This window comes from Pelophylax lessonae (assembly GCF_965119305.1).
Source record: "Pelophylax lessonae genome assembly, chromosome: 9".
In the NCBI taxonomy this organism is placed as follows: domain Eukaryota; kingdom Metazoa; phylum Chordata; class Amphibia; order Anura; family Ranidae; genus Pelophylax; species Pelophylax lessonae.
Window position 1 is genome coordinate 224357471 of NC_138776.1, and position 23959 is coordinate 224381429.

Below are 23959 nucleotides of genomic sequence, written 5' to 3' on the forward strand. Positions count from 1 at the left end.
ACCAGAAAAGCAGCGCAGTACCCACATCGGAGAAAGGAACCTTACATGTACAAGAAGGTACCCTTCTGGGTAACAAAAAAGGGCTCAACATGAGCAACAACCCAGGAAAACAAATAACCAAGGGGAAAACAACCCCAACAGCTAGGGACCCGTACAAAACCAGGGTTCCCTGTGCAACTGCCGCACAGAGAACTTTGCGGCCAAAGGACGCATCAGCTGATGTCAGATCAATTTTGTAGGACTTTGAGAAAGTGTGCACCGACGACCAAGTCGCAGCCTTGCACACCTGGGCCACCGAAGCCTGATGCCGGTAGGCCCAGGACGTACTCACCGACCTGGTAGAGTGCGCCTTGACAGGGAAGGGAGGAACCCGTTCCCGCAACAAATAGGCCTGTACAATGGTCTGTCTGATCCATTTGGCAATGGTTGCTGTAGACGCAGCCATACCCTTCCGAGGTCCCTCAGGAAGGATTCAGTCGACGACAGGTAAACCCTGATCGCCCGGACAACATCCAAGGAATGTAAGGCAAAACAATGTCCTCATTCAGGTGGAACTCCGAAACCACCTTTGGCAAAAAGGACGGATTAGGTCGCAAGACCACCTTATCTCTATGAACCACCAGGTAAGGGGAGCGGCAAGACAACGCCGCCAACTCCGACACTCTGCGAGCAGAAGTGATCGCTACCAGGAACGCAACCTTCTTAGATAGCATGGGTAACGAAAGTTCCCTGATGTTTTCAAAAGGGGAACGCTGCAACACTGACAGAACCAAGTTCAAGTCCCATGGAGGTAAGGGCTCCCTTCTAGGAGGAGCCAGGTGACGCACACTTTGAATAAAGGTGCGAATCAAGGAATTAGACGCCACAGGGCGCTGGAAAAGAACCGCCAGTGCAGATACCTGGCCCTTAATCATGGCCAACGCAAGACGCTGGTCCACACCAGTCTGGAGGAAAGCCAAACACCCTCGCCACCGAGTAAGAACGAGGAGAAAAACCCCTGGACTCACACCAGGCAAAATAAGCTTTCCATGTACGGTAATAAATCTTACCAGAAGAGGCTTTTCTAGCCTTGATCAAAGTAGGAATGACCTCTGAGGAGACCCCTGTCTCTCAGGACCTGACTCTCAACAGCCAGGCCGTTAAAGCCAGCGACTGTAAAGCAGGATGGAAGATCGGTCCCTGGGACAGCAGATCTTCTCGCATTGGCAGCCGCCACGGAGGCTCCACGGCTAGGTGAACGATGTCCGCGTACCAGGACCGGCGAGGCCAGTCCGGCGCCACCAGAATCACCAGCGATTGTTCCGAGGCCAACCTGCGAAGGAACCTGGACAACAATTGGAGGAAAGGCATAGATTAGTCGATACCGACGCCAAGGCACCACCAGCGCATCCGAGGCATCTGCCAGAGGATCGCGCATTCTTGCCACGAACCTTTCCTAAACCTTGTGGTTTAGCAGAGACGAGAACAGATCCACATCCGGGGATCCCCACTTCGCACATAGCATTTGAAACACCTCCGGGAGCAGGGACCATTCCCCCTGGTCCAGGGTCTGGCGGTTCAGATAATCGGCCTGCCAATTCTCCACACCCAGAATATGAACTGCCGATATTGCCGGGACATGAGTCTCGGCCCAAGACAGAATACAGGTCACTTCCTGGGCCGCCCGGGCACTCCTGGTGCCCCCTTGGTGATTAATGTAAGCCACCGCAGTGGCATTGTCCGTCTGCACCCGTACAGGACAGCCCTGAAGACGATCCGACCAATGGAACAGGCACAGCCTGATCGCTCTCAATTCCAAAATGTTTATCGGAAGGGAGGATTCCTCCTCCGACCAAGTGCCCTGGGCAGACAGGTTGCCCAGGACGCCACCCCAGCCCGACAGGCTGGCATCCGTAGTCATTACCGTCCACCGAATCGGCCAGAAGGATTTTCCTTCCGACACCGCCAGGGACTGGAGCCCCCACAAGAGATCCATTTTGGTTTGGCGACTCAGAGGCACTCTCAGGTCCAAGGATTGAGGAAGCCGGTCCCACCTGGCCAGGATCTCCGCTTGAAGAGAGAGCGTGTGAAATTGTGCAAATGGTATCCCCTCGAAGGCCGACACCATCAACCCCAGGGTCCGCATACAGGTCCTGAGTGATGAGGATTCGTTGTCTCTGAGGGACCTGACCTCGTCCTGTAGGGTCCAGAGCTTGTCCTCCAGCAAGAACACCTTTGCTTGAGCAGAGTCCAGAACCATTTCCAGATACTGGAGACGAACTGAAGGCGACAAGGTCGACTCTGAATGTTGATCGTCCAACCGAACTCCTGAAGCGTCTGGACCGTAGTGGACAGATCGCGCAGCAGGCTCTGACTGGCACTCGATCTTAACAGGAGATCGTCCAGATATCCCAAGACCAGAACAGGCGCCAACACTTTGGTAAAGACCCTTGGAGCCGAAGCGAGACCGAAAGGTAACGCCACAAACTGGTAATGATCCTCTGCGATAGCAAATCGGAGGTACCGCTGATGACCCTCGAAAATGGGGATGTGCAGATACGCATCCTTCAGGTCTATGGAGGCAAGAAACTCTCCCGGATTAAGGGAGGCCACCACTGAGCGGAGTGATTCCATGCGGAACTTTTGAACACGTACGAAGCAGTTCAGCGCTTTTAAGTCCAGAATCGGACGCACTTTGCCCTCCTTTCTGGGCACAGTGAACAGATTTGAATAGAAACCCCGAAACCTGTCCCGATGAGGCACCGGGACAATCACCCCCTTAGCGAGAAGATCCTGCACCGCCTGATGTAGGTCCTGTAACCGCCCTGGGGTCAAATAAAGATTTGAGGGAAAGAATCTTTTCGCCGGCCGTGAAAGAAATTCGATCTTGTACCCTGACCGAATGATTTCTTGAACCCACCTGTCCGTGATTCGGAGCAGCCAAGGTTGGAGGAAACCATGCAAACATCCCCCCACCCCTGTAACGGGTGAGGGTGCCCCTTCAGGCAGAGGCGGACTGAGCCGCCGCACCGGCCTGGCCGGATTTTTGTTTGCCAAACCAGGGCTTTTTCTGACTACCTTGGCCCTTGAAGGGCTTACCCTTGTTCTGCGCCTTGAAGGCACGAAAGGACACTTGAGTAGGTTTAAAGGACTGGCCCCGCTTACCGTGGAAAAACTTGCCCTTAGGATTCTGGGGGAGCAGAGTGCTCTTACCCCCCCGTGACTCCTTTAACCAATTCGTCCAAGGATTCCCCAAAAAGGCGAGACCTCGCATAGGGGATGTTAGCCACTGTCTTCCTGGATTTTTGGTCAGCCGACCAGCCTTTTAACCAGATTAAGCGACGGTTAACCACAGCGACACTGGACAGGCGTATCGCCAAGGGGGCCTCATTCAGAGCCGCATCGCACAAATACATGACCCCACGCTGAATCTGCTCCACCATCTCCACTGTAGTGGGAGAGGCAGAGTCGGCCATGAGGGTGCGTTTGAGCACCTTGGTCCAATCTGCCACAGCCTGAGCCACCATCACAGAGGCAAAAATAGGCTTGAGCATGGAGCCCGCCACCATGTAGGAATGACGGGCAAGAGACTCTAGTCTCCTATCAGTAGGATCCCTAAACACCGGGGAGTCCTCAGTGGGGAGCAGGGTAGCCTTGTTCAACCTGGCCACCGTGTGATCCACTTGAGGAGGCACACACCAGCGCGCAGCCGTAGTAGCCGCAAAAGGATAGAGAAGTTGAAACTTCCTAGGCACCACGAAGGTGTGTTTTAAATTACGCCATAGCTCATTCACCTTATGGTGAAACTCTGCGGGGCAAGGAAAAACCTGTGACATCTTGCGGGTCCTGTGTGTACCAAAAGAGGACAACGCCCGGAGGAGTGGGCTCATCCTCCAAATGTAGTGTTTCCTTTACTGCTAGGATCAACTCATCCATAGCTGCGCGTTCCTCTGGTGACCCAGGGAGGGAATCATCCACCCCTGCAACCTCCGCCTCCCCCTCGGACTCTTGCGGGTCCTGAGAAGAGCGAGACCCAGAAAGGGCTACGCTACCTACAGCAACCATGTCACATTCAGAATCAGAAGAAAAGGAAATCGTAGGCCTTTTTCTAGCAGCACGTTCAGACATCAGCACATCCATTTTTGACACCAAAGTTGCCACAACAGCAGCCAAAGTAGTGACGGCGGAGGATTCAGAGGACCCTGAATCCCCCACCAAGGCTGGCGGGAATTTGCTGTCCTGGGATTCCATAACAGAAAGAATTTTTTTTTTCTATGAAACTGGCCCTTTAAGTGCACACAGACCCCCTGCAGGGACAAAACTGACCAGGGAGATTGCACAAGGCAGGACAGGAAAAAGAACAGCAGGACAGAACCCCACAAAGTGTTACCAGCTCCTTCGGTCGCTCCAGTGAGAAAGGAGGAAGTGATGTCACCGCTGGAGGCTGAACTAGGCTGCAGGCCAAGGGAAAATGGATGCCTATGTAAACTAATGGGAGGCTTCGGCAAGATGGTCGCCGCAAGGCGCGAAAATACACTACATAGCATGCTATATGAGCGCCCACAGTGAAGCCAGACTTGCTGCCCACACTTAAAATGGCGGACCGGCGGTTTTTAACCCTGCAGCAGTCGCCACATGTGTCTGCATCCCCAAGCACCCTAAAGTGACATTAGGAGAGGGACCCCCAAAACCCCACACAGCGCTGCTCTAAGAGAATAAAACCCCCCCGCAGGGACCGGGACCAGGGAGCCCAAAATGCACAGACACAGGGGGACACCACAGACACACATGGACTGGCGACCCCAGACAGAGGCCCCACACAGAATGTACTTACCTGTACCCGATGGCGTAAGGTTCCTCATATCAAGCGGGAAACCGCCCACCCTCAGATGGCAGGGGTGTGCCGCCAGCCAAAACGCAGGACACTAGTAGTGCACGGACGAACCTATGCTGTGTCCAGTGAGGTAGCCACGTCACATGGCTGCATCCCAGATGGATAGGGATGGGTCGTTTGTAAGGCCAGGGCGAACACATAGCCTGCGAAACGCTTGATGGCGGGCAGGGATTCCATCTGACCTTCTGTCCTGGAGAACCAGGATGGTCAGTCCGATTCCTGGCTCCGCAGACGCCGTCTTCATCCGAAGATCCACTAACTAGTGCTGATAAAATAAACAGCTAGCAAAGTAAAGAAAAAATGACAGCTTTTGAAAATAAATCATAAAAGCAAAAAAAAGAAGAAAGGCTGAGACTGTAGCCTCAGCACAGGGAAGCCTATCCACTCCTGAAGCTAGGCAGAAGACAAATTGAATTGGGATGGCTATTGCAGGGGGGTATTGGACTAGAAGGACAGCCCCCATGGGTGTGACTATGTAGATTTTTTGTTCATTTACAAGTCTTATGCCTAGAAACTCCTGTGGAGATGAAGTCAATAAGTGAAGACTGTGTGGATGGGCGGCGACTGTCGGAGGACGTAAGAGGAATACGATTTCCACGTACAATGATATCTTCCTGGAAGTTGACTTCCTAGCCTTCAAAAGCTTAGGAATCACCGACTCAGAAAGACCTCTATCCCTCAACACCTGGCTTTCAACAGCCATGAAGCAGGATGGAAGATCAGACCTTGAGAAAGCAGATCTCAAAGGAGCATCAGCGACAACCTTACTAGGTCTGCATACCAAGACCGGCGAGGCCAGTCTGGAGTCACCAGAATGACTGGGATCCCTTCCACCTCTACCCTGTGTAGAAGCCTCGGCAGGAGTTTCAGCGGAGGAAAGGCATAAATTAGCCGACCACAAGGACCCAACAATGCATCTGTGGCATCGGCCAGAGTATTTTAAAACCCCTGGCTATGAACCTCTACACCTTGTAGAGACAAGAAGCAAACCGATCGACCTCAGGTGTCCCCCACCAGACACACAGGAGATGAAACACCTCCGGGTGTAGGGACCACTCCCCTTGATCCAACACCTGACGAAAACTGGCAAGCGGATTACCTGTGTCAACACCTGGGATGTGCACAGCAGAGGGCTGGAACAAACTGTTCCACCGAGGCCAAAAGCTCGGCCACCTCCCTGGCCGCCAAGACACACTTGATGCCCCCCTGGTGATTGATGTAAGCCACAGCCGCAGCATTGTCTGAATCCGAACCGGACAATCTTGCAGACAAGTCGTCCAGTGGCTAAGACAAAGCCTTATTGCTCGGAGCTCAGACATTTATTGGCAGTTTTGACTCTTCTACTGTCCAGGTTCCCTGGGCACAGAGCTTCCCCAGTACCCTGCCACAGCCTGACAGGCTGGTGTCCGTGGTTACCACCATCCAAAATAAAGGGATGAAGGACTTGCACTGGCATAGTGCTGGAGAATGAAGCCACCATAACAGAGCAGATCTCGTGTTGTGGCTCAAACAATTATAAGCGTCCAAGGACTTTGGATCCTTGTTCCATTTGACAAGAATCTCTCTTTGCAAAGGTCTGGTATGGATCTGAGCAAAAGGAACTGCCTCAAAGATTGATATCAGACGCAAGGCCCGCATGCAAGTTCACAGAGAAGACAGATTGTTTTCCAACAACAAGGGGATAACCCTTTGCAACTTCTGCAGCTTGTTCGGGGGAAGCAAGACCATCGCCAAAGCTGAATTTAGAGTCAGGCACAGATAATCCAGTCTCAAGGAAGGTATCAGGGTGGATTTCTTGAAATTGATGTTCCACCCGAACTCCTGCAGGGAGCTGACAGTGATCGTCAGGTCGCTCATCAGGGCTGAATGAAAGTCTGCTCTCAATAGGAGATCATCCAGATACCCCAGTACCGCAAACCCCCGTTGGCGCAACAATGTCAACACCGAGGCCAGTACTTTGGTAAACACCCTGGGAGCGGAGGCGAGACCAAAGGGTAACGCCACAAATTGATAATAGGGATGTGTAGATATGCGTCCTTCATATCTATGGAAGCCAAAAAGTCTCCCTGGTGTAGTGACGCCACTACCGTTCGAATGGATTCCATGCAAAACCTCTGAACCCGCACGAAGCGGTTCATAGCCTTGAGATCCAGAATTGGACGCACTTTGCCCTGTTTTCTGGACACAGAAAACAGGTTTGAATAAAACCCTTGAAAGCGTTCCTGAGAAGGAACTGGCACAATCACCCCTTGCAATTGGACGGGAAGAATCTGTCGTACGGATGAGACCGGAATTAGTTCTTGTACCCTGATCGGATCAGTTCGTGAACCCACTTGCCCTGAATCAAGGAAGTCCAAGGTTCCGGAAAGACGCGAAGACCTCCCCCCACCCCAGAAGTGGGTGAGGGCGCCCCTTCATGCAGATGAGGATTCGTCTACAGATACAGACTGGTCGGTCTTTGAATTACCTGACCATTGCTTCTTGGAACTCCTAGAAAACCTGAACGGCTTTCCTTTTTCTTGCGACCCGGAGGTACAAAAAAGCTGCTAATGAGCAGTGAAGGAAGGCCCCCATCTATGACGTGGTGCCTTGCCCTTAGAGGATTGAGGGAGAAGAGTACTTTTCCCATCCGTAAGGCCTTTGATCAACTAATCCAGAGAGGATCCAAACAACCTCTCCCCTAAAAAGGGAAGATCCGTCAAAGCCTTTTTTGGAAGCCTGGCGGGACAGAGGCTCCACTTGTCTATCCACAGGGTCCGCGTGGCCAGGGATTCTTCCACCGGAAACCACAATAGACTTATTCAGCCTGGAAACCGGGTGATCCATCTTTGGTGGCACGGTCCACCTAACGGAAACTGCATCTGCAAAAGGATTACGGCGAACCCGACGCTGTAGATTCATCTGCCAATTTTATAGTTTCCCCGCACTGAAACTAAGTGCTTCCACCAAAGCACGTTCCCGCGTGGCGGCTGACAAGGACAGTTCCTCCTCACCATCAGAATGTTAAGACACCGACCTCTCAGGGTGGGGGTGCATCTGAGGCAGCCATATCTGCCTCAGAATCTAAAAGGAAACTACCGAGGGGGGTGAAGGCAGAGGACATTTGCGGCTAGCAACACTTTTACATACAAAAGCTACCTTTTTCTAACAAAAACTGCTGTAAGCGCAGACAGAAGGTTCCACAGCAGGCTCCTAGGGGGTCTGAAGGTGAAATAGTATGCTGGGACTCCATATTACACTGTGATGAAAATAATGCAGTGTCACTTTAAAAGTCAGTAAATCGTGATCCTGGCGCTAATTTAGCGGAATACCTAGTCCCAATCCAATCTGATAGAGTGGGACGTTACCAAACTGCTCAGGAGACTGACCACACATTCTGTGAAACAGAAAGTTAAACGTTCTGACACAGGAAATAGAATCCCAGCCTGAGTCATTGCAAGAATTTTGTTATGCCATGCTGTTTGCCTATCCAACGATCGTGGACTACAAGAAAATGGCCGCCCCATGCAGTCCTATGGGGAACAAAAAATGGCTGCCCATGCATTTGAATGGGAAGAATAGAAAGCATGAATCTACAGCAAAATGGTGGCCCCCCCACGGCGCGCCATGCGGTCTTCCAGACCCCCAGAGGGGTTTCCAGACAAGAGGCATCAGAGGGTCACTAGGAAGAGACCCCACCAGAACAAAGCCACTCCCACAGAAAAAACGCTGCCGCGGCCGCAGTATTTCCGCCCCCTGGAGGTAGGACCTACTATGAGTAGGGGAAAAGAACTTGGAGATAGGCCTAATATCCCAGAGGCCAGGGGAACCGAGGGAGCCAAGAGGGTCTGACTATTCCAGTGAGAGGGCCCACGTCTACCCCAAGAACGCCAGAGGATTGGAGGGACACTATTACTCACCATACCACGGTACCAGGTGGGAACCACTGCGAACAGTCCACCTCCTACCCGGGGTGGGGGGTGCTGCAAGCAAGGGGGTACGCTGCGATTCAGGGCGTTCCAGGTCGATGGCGTCCCAGTGAGACTTGTCCACTCGCAGGCTCTTCCCCATCCATCGGGGCTCTATGATGGCGAGGCCTAGTTCTAGACTATAACCTACTCACGCCCGCTGGCCAGGCTGGGAGACCATAAGGATCTAGAATATCCAGTCTGAAACCACAGCCAGCTGTTGCTTGTAGTTCTCCAGGAACACTAATTCGTGAAAAATAAAAAAAAAAAAAATCACAAAAATACTTTCCCTATTAATAGCGAAGACTGAAGACCGAAGTCCCAGCAGGGAACTAGGTCCTATCCCTAAACTAGGCAGAAATAAACTGGCAGCTGTAGCAGTGTGTGTGGGGTTATGCCTGCAGGAACAGCCCCATAGGCAGGGTAAACCTTTTTCCTGCCTAGTGTACTATTCCTGATTGGAGGAGCATAACCCAATGGTCTAAAGAAGATATGGAGCTGCGTCAGTCGATGAACGATAGAGAAAGGTCTATTATTTTTTACAGTAATTATATACAAACACAATTTCAATTATAGAGGTGCGTGTATTTGTACCTTGCTGTTAACATGTCCATGACCAACCTCTGACCGCAATACGTGGACTACAGAGTCCACTAGCCCCTCACACTCTCTCATTTTCCTGCGTGCTTCAGAGCGTTCAGATGAGATATTCCTAGAATGACAAGGTTTTTATGTTTGTTTTTTTCTTTTTGTAAAAATTTAACTTTGAAAAGGTAATGCTGTATAGGAAATATTTAAATAAACTTCACTAAATTTACCCTGTCACTACAGAGTTGAAATAAAAATAAAGGCAATCTGTAAAAAGTGATACTGTACTATATACTTGACTGTCTGGTGGCCTGTGTAATAAAAAGCTAACATTTTTCTCAGAGATTACATGACGGGATTTTCTTTAGGTGCTCATCAACAAAGAATTAGACATTATAGCTAAAAACAGCTTTTTATTTCAAATATTCAAAATTAAAAAGAGGTATTAAAAAACCAACATGACAAATTCATACGGTCATTGTACAGAGGTTTCCGCTCAACAGGTTTCACCACGACTGTGGCTTCCTCAGTAGACTTAGAGCGCCTTGTACATAACACTACAGATAAAGAACATTGCAAGTTTATTACACAAATAAGGACTCTAGCGGTGCGCAAAAATCCATATGAGACAATTATGCATTAGTTGCAATAAAGTACAAATACAAAGTAAAAAATGTACTATATTGCAACAAATGTATAATGGTATCTCATATGGATTTTTGCAGACTGCTAGGGTCCTTATTTGTGTAAAAAAACTGTGGTGAAACATGTTGAGCGGAAACCTCTGTACAATGACCGTATGAAACCTCTGTACAATGACCGTATGAATTTGTCATGTTTTTTCCTTTTAATATTTTTAACTTTGGCTTTAAATAGAAAGCTGTTTTTAGCTACAATGTCTTATTTCTTTGTTGATGAGAACCTAACAAATCCGGTCATGTATTCTCTGAGAAAAATGTGGGATGTGGTTCATTTAAGGTTAATCTCACATCTCTAGCAAAATGATAAAAAAATCTTCAATGTTGCTGACAACTGTTGCAAACTTATTGCTGTGTGTGAATACCCATTCTTCCTTCCACAGACTGTAATTTCTCCCACAGGCTTGTATAGTGCATGGCAGGAGCACCACACATCTGTCACACTTTAAAGTGCTGTCAAAACTGCAGCGACCAGGTATCAGCAATGAATGGGTTTTTACACACGGACCACTGGAACCGCTAAAACAAATATATAACATCTTCTTTTACAGGCTCAATATTTTCAATTCAGGCACAAACTCTCAGCATGCTTACCTCAAACACCCTGTTGTATTAATTAGAGACGGTTCCCATTCAATATGTTGGGATTTTCCATCCTCCACATTTATTGCGCCTCCCTCTTTTTTCCATCCAGAATAGGGGACCAGGATTTCCTGAGTCAAAGTGTATAGGGCTTGGTCCACTAGCTCCATTTTGATAGAGTCAAGAGAAGACAAATTCCAAAGAGTGCCTAGTGAACATTTAAAAATAAAGGAAATTAAACTTATAATAATAATAACATATACGAAGGCATATGAAATCCTTTATATTTTTCCCTTAAGCTATCATTATAGGAAACAAGCAAACTCTTAAAACCTGCACAAAATTCCTGACTCACCAGTTACACACTCTGCCATCTCTCTCCCTTCTTGTCCCTCTCCTCTCCTGCGTAAGAGTCTTGCCAAAGCTGGCACTCCATCACAATTCTTTACTGCCATTTTGTTCTCACGTGCAGGGCCATATGAGAGATTCTTTAGTGCCCCACATGCGGCAAGTCTGACAGGAGCCCTTGAATCCTCCAGGAGACTGATCAGAGGTGGTATTCCACGTAGGCGGCAAACCTTCAAAGAGGGAAAAAAAAAATGATAATAAGAGTGAACAAAGGCAATATCAGTGTACTTTGAGCTAACGAGATGGAAAAATGGAAAAAAAGAAAATACAAGAGGCAACTGCAGTTTCATTAATTTCAGATTAGTTTACAGTTATCAGACATTTCCCAAATATCTATAATGTTTACAATTTATTAAAAAAAAAAAAAAAAAAAAAACAAACAGTTTCCTTGAAATAATTATGCAATATAGCCCTATTCAACTAACACCACTATGTTTCACACATACCCACAAAAAACAAAAACAAATGCAAAGAGATCTTGCACAATGCTTAATACTTACACTACCGATCAATATTCACATGTGATATAGAATATCATAGAATAATAAATGAAACCTACAAAAACACACACCTTATCCTCAATCTAAGTGCTGCAAAAAAACAAAAACACATATATTACACACTAATATCAGATTATGCTTGACACTTGATTTTTTTTTTATTATTATTATTTCACATTCACAGTGCGTAGCATTTTTTTACATTTTGTGTTATGTTACAACCAAAAATGGAAATTTATTTTATTGGGATTTTATGTGATAGATAGACCAAGACCAACACATAGTGGCACATAATTGTGAAGTAGAAGGAAAATGATAAATGGTTTTCAAAATGTTTTAAAAATAAATATTTGAAAAGCGTGGTGTGCATTTCTATTCAGCCTCCTTTACTCCAATACCCCAACTAAAATCTAGTGAAACCAATTGCCTTCAGAAGTCACCTAATCAGTAAAGTGTCCACCTGTTTGTAATTTATTCTTTGTATAAATACAGCTGTTCTGTGAAGCCCTCAGAGGTTTGTTCAAGAACCTTAAGCCCTTTGCACACTATTTAAAAATTTAATTTATTTAACTATAATTAAAAATTGGGAGAACGATCGGCCGGTTTCCATTGATGTTTCACAGAAAGTCAGAACCAAGGATAGAAATGTACGAAGATTCTTGTACGACAAAAGGTACAATTAAAATGAAAATCGTTCCTTCTGTTCCCGTATGAGAAAAAAAATAAGATTTTTGTAAGAACTTACTGTAAAATCCTTTTCAATGGAGTCCATTGACAGACACAGCTCTTATGCTTCTTATAACATAGGGTTATGCTGCCCCCTACAGGGGTAGTACTAGGCAGGAAAAAAATTCACTGACATGCTTACAGGGGCTGTGCTTCATGGCATAATCCCACACACGCTCTGCCTCAAACCAGTTTCGTAGCAAGCAGTGAAAAAGACACAAACCATCCCCATAACAGATGGGCGGGCAATGCGTCTGTCAATGGATTCCACCGAAAAGGATTTTACAGTAAGTTCTTACAAAAATCTATTTTTCTATCGTCAGACAGACGCAGCTCTTATGCTTCTTATACCTTAGGGACGTACCAAAGCAGTGTAGGCATGTGGGGTGGTAATAACGCAACCAAAAAAAAGAAAAGAAAAAACAGGTAACGTTTTTCCAAAAGCTAAATATAGCCAACTCGGTAACAAAAGCTCACCAAGGAACCACAGGAGGTTACCCATAGAAAGCAAATCTAAACCCCTGAAAGAGAAAAGCAAGAAGTCTCTTGACCGCAAAGTTTTGCAGACTGCTGAAGATGCCAACCAATCTTACTAAACAGAGGCCCGATGAGGAAAAGCCCAAAAGGCCAAAAAGCGCTCTGGTAGGACGTGCTGTCACAAGGAAAGGAGGAACCTGACCCTACGATGAATAAGCCTGTACAACTGTCTGCCTAATCCATCTGGATATAGTCGCAGCAGACGAAGCCAAACCCTTACGAGATCCCTCAGTAAGGACAAAAAAAAAGAAAAAGACTGATTTTCTAAAAGACTCTGTGGCCAACCGGTAAACCCTAATCGCCCGAACCACATCAAGAGAGTGCAAGGCAATTTCCTAGGGATGCTTAGGACAGAGTGAACGCAAAACAATGTCTTCAATTAAATGGAAATCAGACACCAACGCAAAAAGAACAAAACGATTAGGTCGGAGAACCCCTTTCTCTCTGTGGACGACCAAATAAGGTGGACAGGAAAGCACCGCCAACTCAGACACTCTGCGAGCAGAAGTAATAGCCACCAAAAGGCAACCTAATATAACAAAGGCAGAGATATGTCCCTATATTCTCAAAAAGAGATTTTAGAAGAATAGACAAAACCAAAGTCAAATCCCACAGAAGCAAGGAAGATCGTCTCGGAGGAGCCTTATGACACACCCCTTGAAGAAAAGTGTGAATCAAGGTATTAGTAGCCAACGGGCGTTGGAAGTACATCGCCAAAGCCGACACTTGGCCCTCGATCATGCCCAAGGCCAACCTTTGCTCAACTCCTTTCTGCAAGAAAGCCAAGACCCTAGCCACCGAAAAAAAAAAAGGCAAGGGTGCAATTATTGCGATTCACACCATGAAATTTACATCTTTTACGTGTGAGGATAAATCTTTCTGGAAGTCGCTGCTCTAACCCTCAGCAGGGTAGGAAGCACAGACTCCAAGAAACCACCATCTCTCAGCACCTGGCCTTCAACAGCCATGCCGTTAAAAACCGCGACCCTAAAGCAGGATGGAGGATCGGCCCCTGAGACAGCAGATCCTCCCTCAAAAGGCAACCGCCAGGGAGGCACGACGACCATCTTTACAAGGTCTGCATACCAAGACCGACAAGGCCAGGCTGGAGCACCCAGAATCACCGGAACATTCTCCACCGCCATCCTGCGGAGAAACCTCTACAACAGCTGTATCGGAGGGAAGGCATAAATCAGCAGATACTGGCTCCTAGGGGCTAACAATGAGTCTGTGGCTTCGGCCAGAGGATCTCGAACTCTGGCAATGAACCTTTACACCTCTGTTTAGCCAAGATGCAAACAGGTGGACCTCTGGAGTCACCCAACGGACACAAAGGAGACTAAATACGTCAGAATAAAAGGGACCATTCCCCGTGATCCAGAACCTGACAGCTCAGGTAATTTGATTTCCCCACTCCCAGAATGTGAACTGCGGAGAGAGCCGAAACCTATCCTTCCACCCACCCACGTCAGAACCTTGGCCACCTCCTGGTCACTCTTTGTGCCCCTTTGATGATTGATGTAGGCCACAGCCGTGGCATTGTCTAATTGGATCCGAAACAGGAGACAGAGCAGTCAATTTGTCCATAGATCAGACAAATCCCTATTGCTCCGAGTAACAGAACATCGATTGCTAAAGAAGACTCCTCTGTCGACCAGTCTCTCTGGGTACAGGGGTCATCAAGCACCCTGCCCCAGCCCGACAGGCTGGCATCCGTGTTGACCACCATCCACAGCAGCTGTAGAAAGGACTTGCCCTGACTCAGGGCAGGCGACTGAAGCCACCAACAGAGCATTGACCTCGTGAGTCGACTCAAAACTTAGTATCCTGTCTAAGGACTATGTAGATCCTTGTTCCGCTTGACAAGGATCTCCTTTTGCAGATGCCTGGAATGAAACTGAGCGAAGGGGATCGCCTCAAAAAGGTAGACGCCATCAGACTCAGGGCTCTCATGCATGTCCATAGAGAAGAGCGAATGCTTTCCAGAAGCAATTGGATTTCTCTCTGCAACTTCTGCAGTTTGTCCCCGGGGACAAAGACCCTCGCTACAGAGGAGTCCAGAATTAGTCCAAGGTAATCCACTCACACCGACGGGGTCAGTGCAGATTATTTGAAGTTGATGATCCTCCTGAACTCTTGAAAGGTCTGAACCGTGATTGACAGATCGCCCAACAAGGCTAGGTGGGAGTTTGCTCTCAACAGGAGATCGTCCAGATATCCTATGATCACAATCCCTCTTTTGCGCAGCAACGGCAACACCAGGGCCAAAACCTTGGTTAAGACTCTGGGAGCGGAAGAGAGACCAAAGGGTAACACTGCAAACTGAAAGTGCTCCTCCATCACCGCAAAACGGAGATACCTCTGGTGTCCCCCATATATAGGGATGTGCAGATACGCATCTTTGATGTCAATGAAGGTTAAAAAAAAAAAATGGATTTTGACTTACCATAAAATCCTTTTCTCTTAGGTTCATTGATGGACACAGTACTCTGCTGCATATCAGTAGGGTAATACCGCCCCCTACAGGAGCAGGACACTAGGCAGTCCCTGGGGGTATAACCTCTATCAGTTGTGGATTTTTAACTAATTCATGACAAATGTTCCCATACATGTGTAATAATATCTCTCACCCACAGGTGGTTTAGTGAGTTTCTTAGATATAAAATGGCTGCCGCATATTCAATGAACCATGTGCTTGTGGGGGGAAGTGACCTCACTCACAAAACCTGTCAGTGGTCAAGAGGAATGATTACATCCTGTGGGTGGTCTCTGGTATACCAGACTATAAAAAGAGTAATTAGCATGAGAAAAGTCTTTGTTGGAGCTGTGAGGAGGGCAAAGGTCTATTAGTTACAAAGTTTGTGAGGTTGAAAAAAAAGACATCAGTCCATTTAGTTCAACCTATGATGTGTGTGTGTGTGTGTGTGTGTGTGTGTGTGTGTTTGCTGTTAAACGTACATTGTATACCCCTGTATGTTGTGGTCTTTCTTTCTAATAGTTTTTTGAAACTATTGATGCTCCCTGTTGATACGACTGCTTGTGGAAGCGAATTCCACATCCTTACTGCTCTGACAGTGAAGAACTCCTTACGTATTTTAAGGTTAAACCGTTTTTCCTTTAGTTTTAGTGAGTGGCCACGTGTCTTATTGTATTCCCTTTCTCTGAAAAGTTTGTTCCTTATGCTAGGGTCGCCAGTACAGTATTTGTACATGGATATCATATCCCTCCTCAAGCGTCTCTTCTCCAGAGAGAATAAGTTCAGTGCTGGTTGTCTTTCCTCATAGCTGATGTCCTCCATTCCCCTAATTATTTTTGTTGCCCTTCTCTGGACTCTTTCCAGTTCCAGCACATCCTTCCTGAGGACCGGTGCCCAAAACTGGACAGCATACTCCAGATGTGGCCCGGACCAGAGTCTTGTAGAGTGGGAGAATAATCTCTTTATTTCTGGAGTGAATCCCCTTTTTTATACATGCCAGTGTTCTTTTGGCTTTGCTTGCAGCGACTTGGCATTGCATGCCACTGCCAAGCCTGCTGTCCACTAGTACCTCTAGGTCCTTTTCCATCTAAGGCCTAGTTTCCACTGAGCAGATCGGGTCGGTTCGGTACGCTAATTTGAGTGTTTCCATTATGAAAGTGGCCCATACAACCGAACCAAACCGCACCATTCCTGGTCCTGCTTCAGATGTAGGGCCATAGGAAATGGTACGGTACGGTTAGTTCACTGATTGGCGGACAGGAAAACTTCAATGCTCACATCAAATGAAAGAGCAAAACAAACACCTCATTTGGTGTAAACCCCGCATGGTCCCTGGTGGCCCGACTTGCAGTGGAAACGCTCACCTGAAGACGGACCATTCTAACCCTTCCAAACTGTACCGACCTGAACCGTTCCGCTCAGTGGAAACGAGGCATTAGATTCCCCCCAAGGTTTCCCCCCTAGTAAGTAGCTTGCTTTCGTGTTTCTGACGCCCAAGTGCATTACTTTACATTTTTCAACATTAAACCTCATCTGCCATGTAGTTGCCCACCCCATTATTTTGTTCAGGTCTGCTTGTAAGGTTTCCACATCCTGCATAGAAGATATTGGCATGCTTAGTTAAGTATCATCCGCAAATACCAAGACTGTGCTAGATATCCCCTCCTCTAGATCATTTATGAATAAATTAAACAGTATTGGGCCCAGTACAGAACCTTGGGGGACCCCACTTTCCACACCCGCCCAATCGGAGTATTCCCCATTAATCACCACCCTCTGGACTCTTCCCTGGAGCCAGTTCTCTATCCAGGAACTCACCCTATGGTCCATACCTACATTCCTTAGTTTGTAAAGTAAGCGTTTGCAAAGGCATTTGACACCGTTCCCGACAAAGTCCTGATACACCACATCTACAGGCCTTCCTTTATCTAGATGGCAGCTCACTTCATCGTAGAAGGTTAATAGATTGGTCTGGCAAGAACGATTTTTCATGAATCCATGCTGATCACTACTAATACCGTTTTCATTACTAAAGTCTTGTATGTGGTCCCTTAACATCCCCTCCAAAATCTTGCAGACTACTGATGTTAGGCTGACCGGCCTATAGTTACCCAGGATATATCTCGGCCCCATTTTTAAATATTGGAACCACGTTGGCTTTTTTCCAATCAGCTGGCACCATACCCGTCTGTAAACTATCCTTAAAGATCAAGAATAATGGTCTGGCAATCACCTGGCTAAGCTCTTTAAGAACCCTCGGGTGCAAGCCATCCAGTCCCGGTGATTTATTTATGTTAAGTTTCTTTAGTTTAGTTCTAAGTCTATCTTCTGTTAGCCATGGCGGTACTTCCTGAGGTGTAGTATTTAGTTTAGCATTACAAGCTGGGTTAGTGTAGCCCCCCAATTCTTTTGTGAAGATTAACACTTTCGCCTTCTCTCTGTCCTCTGTGGCCAGATTTCCTTAGTCTTTTATGGGGCCAATGTGTTCTGGCCTTGCTTTCTTACGGTTTATATACATAAAGAATTTCTTGGGGTTCTTTTTACTCTCTTCCGATATGTCTCTCGTGTTCTATTTTAGCCGCCTTGATTTCGCCTTTACATTTCTTATTACACTCTTTGTAATGCTTGAATGCTGCCAATGACCCCTCAGCCTTGTATTTTTTGAAGGCAAAGCTTAATTGCTCTGAGCTCCAGAATATGGATTGGCAAGGAAGACTCCTCTGTCATCCCAAGTCCCCTGGGCACAGAGCTTCTCCAGCACTCCACCCCAGCCAAACAGGCTGGCGTCCGTGGTCACCACCATCCAGAATAGCGGCAGGAAAGACTTGCGCTGGCGCCTGGATCCACCAGGATAGAGCCAACCTCTTGAGATGGCTCAAACGTATCTTCTGGTCCAACGACCAAGGATCCCTGTTCTATTTTGCAAGAATCTTTTTGCAGAGGCCTTGAGATTGAGCAAAGGGAACCGCCTCAAAAAGGTTGATACCTTTAGACCCAGGGCTCTCATGCAAGTCCGTAGGGAAGACCGATCGGTTTCCAACAGCAACCTGATCACCCCTTGCAACTTCTGAAGCTTTTCCAAGGGAAGAAAGACCATCGCCAAGGTGGAGTCTAGAGTTAACCCCAGATGAGTCACCAATATAGAGGGCGTCAGAGCAGATTTTTTTAAAATTGAGCGTCCACCCAAATTCCTGAAGGTTCTGAACTGTAATTGAGAGGTCGCCCAACAGATCCGAGAGTCTGCTCGTAACAGGAGATCGTCCAGATATCCCAAGTTTCTGGGGCCAGGACCTTGGATAAAAACCCTGGGAGCGTTAGCGAGACCAAAGGGTAACGCCACAAATTGAAAATGCTCCTTTGCCCCCCCAAAGCGGAGGAATCTGCGGCGTCCCTCGAAGATGGGGACGTGCAAATACGCATCTTTGATATCGATGGGAGGCCAGAAAATCCCCTGATTCAAAGATGCTTCCACCGACCGAATGGACTCCATTCGAAACTTCTGCACACACAAAAAGCGGTTCAGAGCCTTGAGGTCAAGAATTGGACGCACCTAGCCCTCCTTTCTGGGCACCGTAAACCGGTTTGAATAGAAACCTTGAAAACGTCCCTGCAGAGGGACCAGTACAATCACTCCTTGAACAAGGAGATTCTACACAGCCTCCCGGAGATCCTTCAAACGATTCGGAGACAGGCCAAGATTTGACTGCAAAAACCTGTCCGCCGGTCGGGACCGAAATTCGATCTTGTACCCGGAACAAATCAGTTTGTGAACCCATTTGGCGTGAATGAAGGAAGTCCAGGGTTCCTGAAAGAGCAGACCTCCCCACACCCCAAAAACGGGTGAGGTCGCCCCTTCATGCGGAAGAAGACTTGTACGCAGAACCGGATTGACTGGTCTTGGGCTTGCCCCAGGGCTTCCTAGTCCCTCCAGAAGCTCTGAATGGCTTACCTTTTTCTTCCGCCCCGGAGGCACGAAAAAATAGAATTTTTGTAAGAACTTACCGTAAAATTATTTTCTCTGAGTCCTCTGACAATAGCCGCCCGATGGTATTAGCCTTCACTAATAGGTAATGACGCACTCTGCAGGAGCATGCTAGGCAGATCATTAGGTTAATACAAAAAAAAAATTGTACCTCAGCACGCCACTAGGGGGCCATCCCACAGCCATTACCAGGAACCCAATCTGATATTACTTCAGTTTGTAGCAAGCAGTACCGGAAGGCAACAACCCCCAGATACAAAAACCAGAGGGGTGGGGGCGGCGACTGTCAGAGGACTCAGAAAATAATTTTACAGTAAATTCTTACAAAAAAATGGATTTTTGTAAAATCTTACCGTAAAATCCTTTTCTCTTAAGCTCATTGACAGACGTAGTCCTCCTCGATTAATATCAACTCGGGTTATACTGCCCTCTACAGGAGTAGGACTAGACAGGAAAGAAAACGTTCTGGCCACACCCTAGGGGCAGTCCCAGAGGGTATATCCTCTCACTTCCTGCTACAGCAAATCAGTTATATCACAAAGCAGTGTTTAGAGAATTTAACCCAACCCAACTCAAAAACAGAGGGGCAGGTACTACGTCTGTCAATGACCTTAAGAGAAAAGGATTTTACGGTAAGATTTTACAAAAATCCATTTTTCTCGGTCGCTCATTGACAGACCTAGTCCTCCTTGATTAATATCAACTCGGGACGTCCCAAAGCAGTGCCACAAATGAGGGGTGGGAAAATGGAAATCAAAATCCAATCTAGAAGGCCAAACCGGTGCCAACTAGAAGTTTTAAAGGCTCATCAATCACACGATGAGACTCAACTGAAATTCCAACGGAAAAAAAAACCTTGAGGTAGACCACCGGTCTCCTCAAATTGCGGCCTGCAAAACCTTGCGGCCAAATGAGGCATCCGCCGATGCCATCACATCAACTTTATAAAATTTTGTAAAGGTATGAACCGACCACCAGGTAGCCGCCTTGCACACCTGGACCACTGACGCCTGATGGCTGTAGGCCCAGGAAGTACTGAGCGCTCGAGTGGAGTGCGCCTTAACAGGGAACTGAGGATTCCGACCCTTAATAGAATAAGCCTGTACCACCATCTGTCTGATCCATTTGGAGATAGTCGCGGCAGATGCAGGTAACCCCTTTCTTGGGCCATCCGTGATCACAAAAAGTGAATCCGTCTCACGGAACGATTCTGTAGCCTTCAGGTATACCCTGATTGCCCGAACCACATCCAAGGAATGCAACGCATATTCCCGAGGATGATTGGGCTGAGGACACAAGGAAGGTAGCACAATATCTTCATTCAGATGAAAGTCTGAAACCACCTTAGGAAGAAAGGATGGCTTCGGATGAAGAACTACCTTATCCCTATGAACCACAAGATATGGGGAATGGCATGATAATGCAGCCAGTTCTTTCCTTGCTTTAATTAGAGTAGGAATAACTGAAGCCGACAACCCTCTGTCCTTCAGTACCAGGGTCTCAATGGCCAGGCCATTAAAACCAGCGACTGTAAAGCACAATGGAAGATCGGTCCTTGAGACTGCAGATCCTCCCTGAGAGGAAGTCTCCAAGGAGTGTCCGCGACAGCGACTAGCCTGTCCAAGTCGGCGTGACCGGCTTGACGAGGCTAGCCTAGAATTTCCAGGATAACTGGAGTTCCCTCCATCTCTATCCTGCGGAGAAATCTCAGCAGCAATTTGAGAGGGGGGGGAAGACATATAGTAGCTGATACTGCCTTTACAGGCCGTTCAGCGCGTCTGCTGCGTCCGCTAGAGGATCGCGGGTGCGAGCCCTGTTGAGCCAACCTGCCAACAGATCCATATCCGGGGTGCCCCAATGAAGGGACAGCTGGTGAAATACCTCTGGATGAAGAGACTATTCCTCTTGATCCAGAATCTGACGGCTGAAATAATCTGCCTGTCCACCCTCGTGATAAATATCGCGGAGAGAACTGGAACAACTGTTCCCCCAATAAGAATGTTGGCCACTTCTATGGCCGCCAGGGCACTCTTGGTGCCCCTTGGTGATCAACATAAGTCATGACCGTGGCATAGTCCGATTGGATCCGAACCGGGCTGCCCTGGAGCTGCTAGGTCCAGTAAATCAGACAAGTTCTGATCGCTCTCAGTTCCAAACACATTTATCGGTAACCTGGAATTTATCAGAAGAAATGACTTCCCCTGGCTGAGCATCGGAGACCGAAGCCACCAGACCAGAGCCTCCCTGGTCCGCTCACTCAATCGGATCCGATTGTCCAGGGAATCGGGATTCCGATTCCATATGAGAAGAATCTCCTCTTTGGAGAATTCGGGTATGAGACTGGGCAAACGGTACTGCCTCTAAGGAGGTGACCATCAATCCCAGCCAGTTGACGGACAGCAACATCCGAATCATTGACTGAATCTTCTGGAGTTTCTCCGCATGGAGAAACACTCTTGCCAAGGATGTATCCAAAATTAGGCCCAGATAGTTCAGTCTCCTGGTGGGAACCAGGGATGATCTTTGGGAAAAGCAACGAAAACGCTGATGTCCTGCGAAGATGGGGATATGAGGATAGACATCCTAAATGTCTATGGACGCCAGGAAATCCCCCTGATGCAGGGAGGCCACCACTGTATGGACGGACTCCATCTCTTCCAAGACCAGAATTGGACGCACCTAGCCCTTTTTCCTGGGCATTGTGAACAAGTTCGACTAGAACTCCTCCAAGGAATGGGAACTACCACTGCTTCTTGTATCAAGCTGTCCCCCGCAAAGCTTTTTAAGCGACCCGGGGATGTCGAATATTGGAAGGGAAGAATCGCACCGGTGGAAGTGATCGAAACTCGATCTTGTATCCCGACCATATGACCTTGCGAACCCCTTTATCCGGGATTCTGGAAAGCCCTGGATCCGGAAACCGGTGAAAACATCCCCCCACCCTAGAGATGGGTGGGGCCCATTCTGTCAATCCAACGGGATAACAGTGGCTTTATTTAGTCTGGAAATCGGTGAGTCCACTATTGGTGGTACCGTCCATCTTTGTAATGAGGGATTCCTCAAAATGATAGCCTAGCAATGCGTTTGGAAATAGCAGGGCTCATTTACGGACGACCCTATTTGGGCAAGGGAAACCCTTCACCATTTTGGTAGGCTTGCTAGTACCAAAAAAGGAATACGAGTCTCAGCTACCTCTGCCGGTGTAACCTCAAGATTTAAGGTTTCCCGGACAGACACAACTAGTGCTTCCACCAACGCTTCTAGTGCTATGGCGGAGGCAGAAGCGTCCTCCTTACTGTTTGAGGAGACCGTACCTGAGACAACAACCCCAGAAAAAGGGACTGCAATGACCAGCTCAGAATCCGTATCTGAGGTATCAGATGACATAGGGGTAGGCGGGGGTCGCTCTTCTTGACCCCCGTCCCTGACAGGCTACCTTCACCCGGGATACCAAAGACTCCAAAACTGCTGATAATGCATCATCACAAGTGGGGTACTGGAGGGTCCTGCGGCCACCCTGAGGGGATCAGGTGGGGATACATGTGTGGCAGGGTTCATGTAACAAGACACTTGCCAGCAAACAAAAAAATTGCAAGAAAAAAAACTTTTTTTTTTTTTAACTTAGTCCCCCAGCGCAGTAGCGCCCCTCAGTCTACCTGCTTGGACCCCTCAGAAAGAGAGAGAGAGAGAGAGAGAGAGAGAGAGACCCCAAGGCTCACCTGATGCACAGAAGTTTCTTATCAACCTGCTTCCAGCACTGTCTTTTACAGACAGGAAGTCTTTGGCTTGCTTTCCCTGGGCCAAGGAGGCAGCTCCGCCCCTTTACAGGCCTTCCGGCGCCTCCCAATTACTCCACGAGGTGTTTGGTCACCTCAAACATGGCCGCCCCCATGCTGGAGACACGAGGCTACGCCAATATGGCGGCCTCGTGCGATCTGCAGGAAAATGGCGGCGGCCTGTGTAGGATAGCGGCGGCTTGCAAGCTAGCAGCGGCCTGCGGGAGGTGTGCATTCGGCCTGTGCAGCCTGCGGGAGTGCCTCGGCCTGCGGGAGGTGTCCTCGGCCTGCGGGAGGCTGTGCGGCCTGTGGAAGTGACCGGCTTTCTGGAGGGATGGCGATCTGTGGCTGCAGTAACTCAGGCATAGGCATCGGCCTGTGTACACACTAGACAGGTAGGATACCTCTATACCTCAATATTAACGCCTTTTAGACTGCCACTGACTTTAGTCACCCTTACAGTCCTATAGTGACTTTAGATAGTCAGCTCCCAAACCAAGCCTCCTGGTTTCTATTCACAAAAATCACACTCAAATTGGGGATCTGTGACCTGTTATAGGATAGAGGGGAGACCCAGAAACTGAGTGTCCGACCATCCCAGAGAGGGGCCCGCGTCCACCAACAAACCCAACAGGGGGAGAGGGGGAACATTCTACTCACCATACCGGAACCAGGCGGGCGCCAACTCCTGACAGAACCCCTCTCCACCGGGGTGGGGGGGCTGTCGACCAATACGGACGACGTGACTCTGTTGGTCATTGGCGTCCAGGCGAGATGTTTAACTCGCAGGGTCAGTCCCCGTCCAGTGGGACTATGTCGCGGCCGACCCAGCGCGGAGCTATGGCCTGCACGCGCTCGTAGGCTGA

At 48.2% G+C, this 23959-nt stretch overlaps 1 protein-coding gene across 5 annotated transcripts in view; it reads right to left on the reverse strand.

Annotated features, from left to right (window-relative positions):
- LOC309562497 (catenin delta-1-like) overlaps window positions 1-23959 on the reverse strand; it is a 707773-nt gene that overhangs the window by 485201 nt on the left and 198613 nt on the right. For all 5 annotated transcript variants that reach the window (XM_082266730.1, XM_082266729.1, XM_082266728.1 and 2 more), the window contains 3 exons: window positions 11044-11266; window positions 10701-10896; window positions 9415-9532 (listed from right to left, as the gene is read on the reverse strand). In XM_082266730.1, coding sequence (XP_082122856.1) covers window positions 9415-9532; window positions 10701-10896; window positions 11044-11266 — 537 coding nt within the window. The remainder of the gene's footprint in view (window positions 1-9414; window positions 9533-10700; window positions 10897-11043; window positions 11267-23959) is intronic.